This window comes from Aristolochia californica, unplaced genomic scaffold, assembly GCF_029961685.1.
Source record: "Aristolochia californica isolate CCGP_79_NKW_82.1479 unplaced genomic scaffold, dmAriCali1.0.hap1 SCAF_9, whole genome shotgun sequence".
NCBI classification, from domain to species: domain Eukaryota; kingdom Viridiplantae; phylum Streptophyta; class Magnoliopsida; order Piperales; family Aristolochiaceae; genus Aristolochia; species Aristolochia californica.
The window spans coordinates 2994404-3005385 of NW_027182290.1; the positions used below are offsets into that span (position 1 = coordinate 2994404).

The window sequence follows — 10982 nt, forward strand, 5'->3', positions numbered from 1 at the left end:
AAGCGAGCCTCGTGGGCTAAGCATCTATACTACAAAATTGAGAAACCATCGGGGCTCAATGCGAGCTGGAAAGCTCGCCCTAGATGCCCTGTCTGTGCTACCTTCTTCAACCAGAAGGTCCAGACCAAGTAAGAACTTCACTGCTCCTGATAATAGTGTTAAATTTTGCCAAGCCATCCATGCTGACTTGATAAAAAAAGCCCACAGTGGCTCTACAACAAAAGTAAACACTCTTATTAATTCCTACGTGAAATCGGGGTTAGTTGCTTCAGCCATCCAGTTGTTTAATGAAATGCCTGAAAGAAACTTGGTGTCTTGGAGCACTCTTATTGCAGGTTATTTTCATAACGGGCTCTCTTCTGAGGCTCTAGCATTGTTTGTATCGATGAACAATGGTTCTCATTCATTGCCCAATGAGTATGTATTTTCAACAGTGATCTCATCCTGTGCTGATATGCAAGCTCTACAGGAAGGTAAGCAGTGCCATGCTTATGTGATGAAATCTGGATTTATATTTCATTCTTATGTTGGAAATGCACTCATCAATATGTACTCAAGATGTTCAGACATGGAAAGTGCTCTGGATGTTTTTAAGGCTATTGCAAGAGTGGATTGCTTTTCATATAATTTGCTGATATCCGGGTTTCTTGATCAAGGGAACTTGAAGGAGGCATGGAAAGTTTTGGGTAAGATGGTGAAGGGTTCCATCGAGTGGGACCCTGTTACATATGCCACTGCTTTTGGTCTCTGTGGCAGTTCAAAAGACTTCAAACTTGGTTTGCAAGTTCATGGCCAAATTTTGACAAGAAATGTAGAACTGGATGTGTATATGGGCAGTGCAGTTGTAGATATGTATGGTAAATGTGGAAACGTTATAAGTGCTAGAAATGTCTTCGATAGATTATTATGCCGGAATGTGGTCTCCTGGACAACAATGATGACTGTATATGCACATAGTGGATGTTTTGAAGAATCCCTAAATTTTTATTTTGAAATGGAATCAGCTGGTGTTAGGCCCAATGAGCTCACTTGTGTCATTATATTAAATTCTTGCGCAAGTCTATCTGCACTAAGACATGGAGATCTATTAAATTCCCATTTTCTTAAGTTGGGCTTTGGTGCACATTTAGTGGTTGGAAATGCTTTGATTAATATGTATTCAAAATGTGGTAGCATTGAAGATGCATATCAGATATTCCTAAATATGCCACATCGCGACATTGTTTCATGGAATTCAATGATCTCTGGTTATTCCCATCACAGCCTTGGTTTTAAGGCCCTACAACTCTTTCACCAAATGTCTATGACATTTGAAAGACCCAATTATGTAACATTTGTTGGTGCATTATCTGCTTGTGCTCATCTGGGTCTGGTAGATGAAGGTTTCTACTATCTAAATCATTTGATGAAAGATATGGGAATTGCACCTGGTGTGGAACACTATACTTGCATGATAGGACTCTTGAGTCGATCAGGCCAGCTTGATGTTGCTGAAGAGTTGATGAGATCTTCACCTGTCCAATGGGATGTTGTGGCATGGAGGACCCTACTTAGTGCTTGTCAAGTTCACCGAAACTTTGGTCTGGGAAGAAGAGTGGCTGAAATCATCCTCCAGTTAGATCCTAATGATGTAGGCACACATATTCTATTATCTAATATGTATGCAAAGGCCAAGAGGTGGGATGGGGTTGCGAAGATTCGGACACTGATGAGAGGTAAAGAGATCAAGAAGGAACCAGGGGTTAGCTGGATTCAAGTGAGGAGTCACACCCATGTGTTTGTTTCAGAAGATCGGAACCACCCTCAGTCAGCTCTCATCTACAAGAAACTTGCAGAATTAATTGCAGAAATTAAACTTGTAGGATATGTCCCTGATTTTGATAATGCTCTCCATGATGTAGAAGATGAACAGAAAGAAGAGTCTCTTAGGTATCATAGTGAGAAGTTAGCAATTACTTTTGGGCTTATAACCTTACCTGCAAGAGCACCAGTTCATGTCATCAAGAACCTTCGAATATGTGAGGATTGCCATACTGCTGCAAAGCTGATTTCAGATGTCACTAGAAGAAAGATAATCATTAGAGATGCAAACCGGTTTCATTGCTTTCAAGGTGGCATATGTGCTTGCGGGGATTATTGGTGATTGTGAAAAGGATTCTGTTTCACAGGAAGGTTTCTCAGGCTTTCATTTTGTTTCCAGAGATTGGGAGAACTATGAAATGTAAGCACATTATATATTTCCTCCAAGTTTTTTTATGGTTTGGGAATTATAAGTTACTTCTTAAGACTGGAGTACTAGACCTTCTGAGCAATTCATTTCATAATGAGTTCCTATTGTATTTGTTACTGGTTTGTCTTCTGTTGCTAGATGACTTGAGTAAACTTTTCTGTCATATAAAGGTCTTCTTTTCTTCTCAAAGACTCTTCATACTTAAATGACATTTGGGCCGGACTTGTTACTGAAAGCACTCACCTAACTGCGTATCTCTCCCAGTTGATTGCACCGTAGTGGAGCTGAGAGCTGCTATGGATTCTTCAACTGGGATACTTTAGGCTTAATTGCCCAAAATTAAGCAGCTGGCTGACTTTGTTGACTGCTAAAAACCCAATTTTCCAATTGTCTAATTCATCATCTAGTTACTGAGTTATATATTGTATTTACTTATTTTGCTTCAGTGTCTGCCTCAACTGTCGTGGGTGATCTTCTGAACCATCTTTAAGGAGATTTAAGCAGATTTCAATAGTGCTGGTGCTTGACTCATGTACTTATCTGCTTCACTGATTAAGCTGGGGAAGAATGAAAGTCTCTGACCAGAAATCCTGTATCCATCAACAGGAACTTTACTTTCAATATGAAGCTCTTCTCAGGCCATAATCATCTTGTGCCTTGTGGACGGAAGACAGTACCCTGCCAAAAATCAGTTGAACTAAGTACTTATAAACATTGCTGTGAGCTGATTGAGGGCATTCTCATATTATTGCCATGATTGGAAGATTTTATTCATCAGACAACCTATCAGTTCATTTCTATGACTAGTATGGAGCTGTTTGATGTGTTCACTTATAAGACCATATTTTCATGCTAGGATTGTACAATTTATGTAAGTTTGGGTTGAATAATTCTTCCTGCTAAAGGTGGACCTGAAGTTACTTCATATCATGGCATGTTTACAAGTCATCATTCATCAAGTGTAAGTGACATCTAGATGGTTGTACATTTCCTTTGTTAATTATTATGAAGCCATCTGTAATAATCTTGTGTTCTTACAGGATATGCAAAATGCCTGCAAATTGAGGTGGGAGACATGGACAGTTCAAGCTTAAGGGCTTCTGCAGTTACTGCCAATCACTTGCTCTGCTCTCTAGTTGCACCATCCAACTGACTGCCTTAAATTGACGTGGAATGTGAGATGAGTACCAAAATTTTGATTGGTTCAGTTAACAACAAAAAAATGTAAAAGTGCATCCAGAGATGGCCATGCAACTATGATATTGTCTTTCCTCCTTACTTGCCTTTCTCCCTACGAGCCCACCTCTTGTTACTTGGTTTTCCGTAAGCCCTGGAGATCGTTTTAGCTGCTCCTTTTTTTTCAATTTTTTATTCCATTCCCCGACCATTTTAATCCTCATTTCCTTCCATTCTATTCTGTATTTTTTATTCCCACCGATTCTCCTTTACCTTTTCTGGTGATTGTCCATTGCTTTGATCCATGTTCAGTTCCCTTAACTTTAGTCATTTATATATTTATATGATTCAGCCACGCAACCACATAGAACATGAAGAACTTAACAGACAGAGACTAATGTTCATAATTTTCAACTGTATTCATAAAATTAGTTGAAGTTAGAGAATATGTCAAGGTTCAGTTGAATCAGATTCTTCTTTTCGCTACATATCTCTGTGTACAGACGATCAAAGAGAAAAAAATATACGAAAAGGATAAAAAGGAGGATTTTAAATTTGAATCAACAAAAGCTTTTCTCCATGAATTTCACGAACTCATTGAAGTCTATTCTCCCGTCTCCGTTCTCATCGGATGATCTGATCATCTGCTCACATGCATCAAGACTTGATCCTTGCCTGAAACCCAAACTAGAGAGAACGCTCTGCAAATCTCTTGCGTCTATGAAGTCATCTTTGTTCTGGTCAAACACAGAGAAAGCCTCCCTGATCTCATACAGGCTGGGTTCCTTCTCTTCGAACAGGACAGAGAACTCGCGGCAACCCAACAAATCCCGAAGCTTCTCGCCTTCGGGTTTGCAAAAACCTCCGAGTCTCTCCATTACCATTCTCACTTCTTCTCCGTCGAGCACATCTTCCTTGTCTTCAACAAAGCACTGCTGGTTGCGCTTCGTGTCATCATTTTCTGAATTCAGGGTCCTCTCGTCTTCGCAACAAATCTTGAGCTTGGAAAAGGAGGAGAGAAAACCGTAGTAGAAGTTTTGACAGACCCAGCTAAGAATTCTATCGAACAGAAACAACCCAACAAAGAAAGACTGCGAACGTGAGCTTCTTAATCTCTTCTCCATTGTATTCCGACGAAAGAAGTCGAATTAGCCAATGAGTATCCTCTCCAAAAAACTTGAGAGGCGAAACTTAATGGGAAGGGTTTTCCAGGGAGGTGGATGTTTAAAACTGAGTAGTACGACGGGTATTTGAAGGCATCAAAAGCCAAATCAACGAGGAAGGTGCTCGCTTGATGCAGCAGCCTGCTAAGAAAGTGTCATATTCTTTCTTTCCCTTTAATTTTTTTCTTCTTTGGTAGAACGCGAGAAACATATCCATCAAAAGAATGGAAAGGGTCATGGGAATTTAACAAACGGGAGGGAAGCTTCGTCTGTCTAGGGGGAGAGCCGTCTTCGGGCTTGACCGATGGAAACTTTCATGAAATCACAGTGGAGAAAGAAAGAAAAGGCAGGCAGGCCTATTTTCTTGTCTCTTCTGCTTGACTCATTTTGTGATTTCGTGGAAAAACAGAGGGAAACGCCCTCGAAATTTCCCCTTAAGTTTCACATATGACCAAACTGAACAGGCAGGGAAACTGCCCAAAAGCTTCGGTGAATTACTTGAGTTGATTATTGACTACCGCCGACGAAGTAAAGCCAGTGGCCCGGATGACCTTGCTGCTGGCTACCAAGAACCCGATGAGACTGAATCTCGTATCTCTCTTTTAATCGATAGAGATATAGATAAATATAAAGAGAGATAAAGATAATTATAGAGATAAAGATAACTAGTATTTGAATTAGATATAGACTTAGATTGTAGAGTCCTAATCACCTACAATATCTCTGTGTAATTCTATAAATAGTTTACATCTGATCAATAATAATCACGATAATATTATTTTTTATTCCTATATTTTATATGGTATCAGAGTTTCCGATCGATTAATCAGAACCAGTCTGTCGTCATTGGGAATCCTTATCGTAACCAGCCTCTGTAGTTGTAACTCACTACCATCGGCATATCTAGTATCTTCTGAACCCATTCTCCGTGCAATCTCGCTGGAGGGATTTTTGAAAAAAAAAATCGCAGCTGCCCCACCGTTGACGACTGCCACTTGAGTCTCGACCTCCCGACACTGAACTCAACCTCTAGCGACCTTTGGTCCCTCTCTGTCTATCCCTGCAGTCCCTCTGATCCCATTGCCGTAGACATTACCGTGAGCCTCTCTGGTCACTCTGGTCCTACTACCGTCGTCGCTACCACTCGCCATCGCCAAGCAGTCGCCGCTGTGAGCCAGAGTTCCAACACTCTGTTTTGATGGTCTTGCGGCGACGTGCTTACGTCGCCGCATGCCGTTCACCCCGACGCCCACAGTGCCAATTGCCCAGTGTTCTCCCCCCCCCCCCCCCCCCCCCCCCCCTTAGCGCAATTCAGTCTCGTCGCCTTTCGCCCCTCCGGCCACAGTGTCAACTGCCCTCAACCAGCTGACGCCGCACAGAACTAGCTCTTCTGTCTCTCTTCTCATGTCATCGATTTACCGCCGAAATTGGTCGACCCCGCTGACGCCTGCCACTCGCTGTCACCGTCGTTCGCCCCTTCGGTCACAGCGCCGACTGCACCCAGCCTGTCGGCGCTGTCCCCCCGCTGCCTGTCTCAACAGCACGAGACGACCTAAGTTAAGGAGGAAAAATTATTTCCCCCCATTGGATGTGTCGTCCCGCGCATGTATGTGTGCAACGTGCAAATTTGCACGTGGGCTTTCACACGTGTAAGTTTCGTACATGCGGAATTTTTTTATTAAAAAAAAAAAACTCAATCAAGAACCTCTTCATCCTATTCTGACGTTGATTCCGTCCGTCCCAGCCACCTCCAGTGCCGCTGCTCTTCCACCTTACAATGAAATTCCATCCGCACCAGCCGCCTTCGGTGCCGCTACTCTTCCATCAGACGATGCAATTCTGTCCGCACCAGCCACCTCCAATGCCGCTACTCTGCCACCTGACGATGAAATTATGTCCGTACCAACCGCCTCGAGTGCCGCTGCTCTCTCCAAACCACTTCCAAAAACATTCTTTTTTAAGATCAAGATTAGACTCTCTTAGCTCCATCTTGCAAGGGTATGATAGAGATAGAGATAAATATAGTGATAGATATAAAGATAATGATAAAGATAAAAAAAAATTAGTATTTAAATTAGAGATAGACTCAGATTATAAATTCTTAATCACCTACGAAGATATATCTCAGTGTGTAAGATTACTTTCTTTTCCTTTCTATTTCTTTTGTTTCCTCTTCTTTCCACATTCACTCTCATTAACGGTGTTATCTTCACCTCTCTTCGTGTTCTCATTCAACCCCTAAGAAGATATGTCACTGGTTGAAATACCGAGAAGTTCTCCACAACCAGTGAATTGAAATAATCCGTTTTCATACGTAGCCTCATCGTGTGGATTCTCAACCCTGCCAAAGTCGTTCTGTTTAGGGAAACAAAAAGGTTTTGTGACAATTGGAGTCTGTTTCCGTCCCCATGAATTTTCAGAAGATCCTCTCTCTTGTGGACATCTCTTTTCGGCGTACGATTCACTCTTTTCTTTCCTGTTGAAATTGCTTCTATCTGCAAAAATCGCTTCTACGGTAAAACTTTTGGTTGGAGGGACAATTGAAGAGTGATCGCCTTGTCTACTGTCTGCGTTCGACAGTTTCTGTATAATTAACGGACGAGGTTTCGAGATGGGTGGCGCCGCCTCTGTTTAAAGTCTGAGGAGGAGGAAAACGGTTGGCTGTAGAGATCAAAGATACTATTGAAGTCGCCTTCTTCCGCTCCGGTGATGTCTGGACAGAAAGCCGGAGAGTAGTCAGCTATTTATGGACAGGTTTATAGACCGGGTCGACTCTTCTCGGATATGTATGGCCCGGGCTAACTCAAACTTGACCCGGTCTGGTTAGTGGCCTTTACGAGGCCGACAGGTATAGACCGGGTTAACGCGGCTCAAATAGGTATAGATCGATCGAGTTAACTCAATATTTATGTAACCAAATAAACTCGAGGCATAGCGGATAGGTACTGATCAGGTCAACTCGGCTCCAATAGGATTTATCGTGTCAACTCATTGTGACTCGGTCAGGTTAGTTGCCGTTACGTAGAAGAAAACCCGTTACGAAGGATTTGTAACGGCCGATATCCCGTTTGTATCGGTATACTTTCGGGGTTGTGTCGGACGATATATCGGCCTTCTCGCTTTTTGGTCAATTTTACTTCGTTTTTGCCCGAAACTCTCGCATTCGACGACACCACTTTGAGATCCGGCTCACCTGCAACTAGATAGGGTCCTCCATTTCTAGTATTACGTGTGAAAAATCTCATTCTAATGTTTTTTGAAATTGAACTTCGTGTTTCGAAAACGTTACAATGAAGTTTCTGCGAGATTTACGAAACCGGTCGATGTAATTGATCATCTCTTCTCAGTTTTCGGTGGTATAGGCAGGAAGGAGATGGGTACACGAGATTATTCTGATGTTTTTTCAATTGAACTTCGAGATTGAAAACCGTTGCAGTGATATTGGGAAACTGTTACGATGAGGTTTCTGTCGTTGTATTTAGTTATCCTTCTGACTAGTTGACGATAAGAGCACGAAGGTAACAGTTACACAAAAGCATTCCTTCATTTGCTAGTTTTCGAGCTTCTTCCTGTAGATTAATCTCATTAAAATATTCGTCGCCACTACTGGTCAAGCTCCTACAACGAAAGCACGCCATTGGATGATACGAGTGGAAAACTGCGGTACCGAAATGACATAAATTTTGATGGGTCTTCGTCATTATGGTTTAATCAAGCTGCAATAGACAGGAGGATTCTGAAGGTGAGAAAAGAATAATAGGATGATAAAGATATCAACACGAAGAGAAGAAGATGGAGAAGTTTGCTGCCTTTGTGGGTAAATCACTGCACAAACGCCAGTTGGGTGTCTGAGTAGTTTCGTTACCCTTTCATTTGGAGTTCAGAGGAAAGCACCAAGCAGAAGTAAACTAGGGGATACAGACGGCGAGGAAAGAAGAACAGGATGACAATTATAAAGAAATCAAGATCTAGAGAAGAAGATGGAGAACTTTGGTGCCCATTGTGTATGAATCACTGGATAAACAACTCAAACACCAGTTGGTTCATGAATGGTTTCAGAATGCAGTCATTTGGAGAAACAAATTCCCTTTTCTGCTGTTCCAAATGAATTGGTTGAACAGGCCATCCTCCACAGCAGATTTCACTCGATTTTCAAAAACAAAATCTGTGAGACCTGAAGTAATCTTAGAAGCTAAAAGGGAGACCTGTTTGTGAAACATTGGTTCTGTAAATCATCACATGAAGGAGCTGCTTCGACTTCCTAAAGCATAAATTTAGTAGCTGAAAGTAACTATAACAGATGGATGTTGCATGGCTGCTACATAGTTGAAGGACTTGGTTATGACCAGAGAAAGCAAAAGCAAGTGAACAACTTCTATCTTCAATAAGCACTAGACATGGCAAATGAGCAATTTTTTAACTTTTTTCCTTCTGTATTCTTTGACTTTGTAGTGCAAAACTTGGTCCCTCTGTTACTTTATCCTACATGATATTAATTTTCTTGAGACACTCAACCAACCATGCGAATTGGCAAATGATCAGTATCGAGATTGCTTATTATGTTAACAGAGCTAGATATTATATCAAAGATCCTATATTTGTTGTTCCACTTTGCTAGGGCAAAACAAGGAAAGCAGATAAAACTTTAGAGAGAAATGTGAATTTGAAAGCATCATTGGTTGGAGGTGAAGTGAATTTGAGAGTAAGCAGACAGTGAAATGTCAATGCCAACATCACCAGTAATGAGACTGTAAAGATTCTTCTCCTTACTGTGTCTCTGACTTCTCTTTTCCTCTCTTTGTTTGTCCATTTTGCTATTAAGTTGGACGAAGAAACTATTTTTATATCATTTAGCTTGCTTTATAAGAAGATGGGTGAAACTGGAACAAAGAAATTTGTTTTTCTGGGTTAAATCACTTGAATGTGAAGGATAAGAGAGATAATGATCCTGTCTTTCCTAAACAGAATTCTTTGATAAGCTTGCCAGTAACTCTGTTTGGGCACTTTACAGCAGGCATTGTCAATTCCGCCATATTCCTAAATAGGATTTCATTTTAAGAGGTGAATGGATTAAACTTCAGTTTTGATGCCATACTTCATCATTTTAATGTAATTGTAGAGATGAGGGACAGCTAAACACAAAAAAGGTGGCTTATCCAGACGTCTAGAAAGAATAAAATGATCTAAAAATCAAGGCTGACCTGACAATTAACACTAAAGTTGGCCGACTTTAAATAACTGAGTAAACTGTGAGACTAAAGAGTCACGATATCGTTCTTATTTGAGTAGTTTAGTTTATTTACATGTTAAAGAAAGATTTAGCCGGTTGAATTTAATGGCTGCTCTCACCTATTGCTGGAGAGGGGGAGGCAGGATCCCTTACTCCCACTAAGAAATTGGAAATTGGAGATGAGACTCTCCGACCCTACCAGTAGGAAATCGGGGGAGGGGCACACCAACAATTAAAACTAAAGGGTAACTTCAATATATAGCATGATGCTATAATTCCAAATATAACTAAGGTGATATCTGTAGTTAACACATTGTTTCTAATTTCTGCGAATGACTGAGCTGGGAATGGAGGCAACTGATGTGGGAGGGGATGATCTCTGTAGTGGACGAATTTGCTTCTAGTTTCTGCTAATAACTGAGCTGGGAATGGAGGGAAGGATGCCAAAGACATGATGAGCAATAGGGGTGGCTTCGAACCGAGCCGGCTCACGAGCGGCTCGTGTTCGGCACGGTTCCGGCTCGGTTCGACTCGTTATATATCGAGCTCGAGCCGAACTCGAACTCAGAAATGGTCTCGTTTAGGTTAACGAGCTGAGCTCGAGCAGAGCCAGGTTTGGCTCATCGGCTCGTGAGCCGACTCGTTAATTTAACGAGTGACAGGATGGGGCAAATTTTCGGGAGTCTCGCACTCTCTCCCGAAAAAAAAAATCTGTCTCTCTGCCGCCCTCGCTGTCTTCGTCTCCTCCTTTCCTTCTCTCTTCTTCCTCCAAAATTCCCTCTCTCGGCCTCCATCTCCCTTCTCCCTCTCGCCGCCGCCGCACCTAATCCTTCCCCCTGCTCATCGCCTTCTCTGCCTCTCATCGTCGTCGCCCTCGCCTCGTCGTACCCCAACTAGAGCGGCTGCTCTAGACCCTCTCCCGTTGTCGTCACCCCCGTACCACCGCCTGCTGCCGCCGTCAAATCAGTCGGCCACCGCTCTCGCTGGAACGGGAACCCCTGGATACCTAAAGTTCAGAGACCTAAGTTGAGGGGGGGAGATTATTTTCCCCCCTCGACGCTCCGTATTGCACAGCGTGTGAACTCGCACATGCAGTTCACACATGCGAGTTTCGCACGTGTGGTTTTTATATAAAAAAAAAAAAAACTTGTAAATTGTGTTAAAGTTAGCATTTGATCAAATT

At 42.1% G+C, this 10982-nt stretch overlaps 2 protein-coding genes across 2 annotated transcripts; one reads left to right on the top strand and one right to left on the bottom strand.

Moving 5' to 3' along the window:
* The first annotated feature begins 58 nt into the window (after nt 1-58).
* Nucleotides 59-2898, top strand: LOC137940187 (pentatricopeptide repeat-containing protein At5g39680). The gene is made up of 2 exons (XM_068785122.1): nt 59-2221; nt 2677-2898. Exon 1 carries the CDS (start codon nt 59-61, stop codon nt 2141-2143), a length of 2085 nt encoding a protein of 694 aa, XP_068641223.1. The 3' UTR covers nt 2144-2221; nt 2677-2898.
* A 1068-nt stretch (nt 2899-3966) lies between these two features.
* Nucleotides 3967-4530, bottom strand: LOC137940188 (probable calcium-binding protein CML45). Its single transcript, XM_068785123.1, has one exon. The coding sequence runs from the start codon at nt 4528-4530 to the stop codon at nt 3967-3969; it is 564 nt and encodes a 187-aa protein (XP_068641224.1).
* Between the last annotated feature and the right edge of the window lie 6452 nt (nt 4531-10982).

What these genes read in the sequence shown, in the direction of transcription:
- LOC137940188 (XM_068785123.1), bottom strand. Translation starts at nt 4,530, where the DNA reads ATGGAGAAGAGATTAAGAAGCTCACGTTCGCAGTCTTTCTTTGTTGGG.
- LOC137940187 (XM_068785122.1), top strand. Translation starts at nt 59, where the DNA reads ATGCGAGCTGGAAAGCTCGCCCTAGATGCCCTGTCTGTGCTACCTTCT.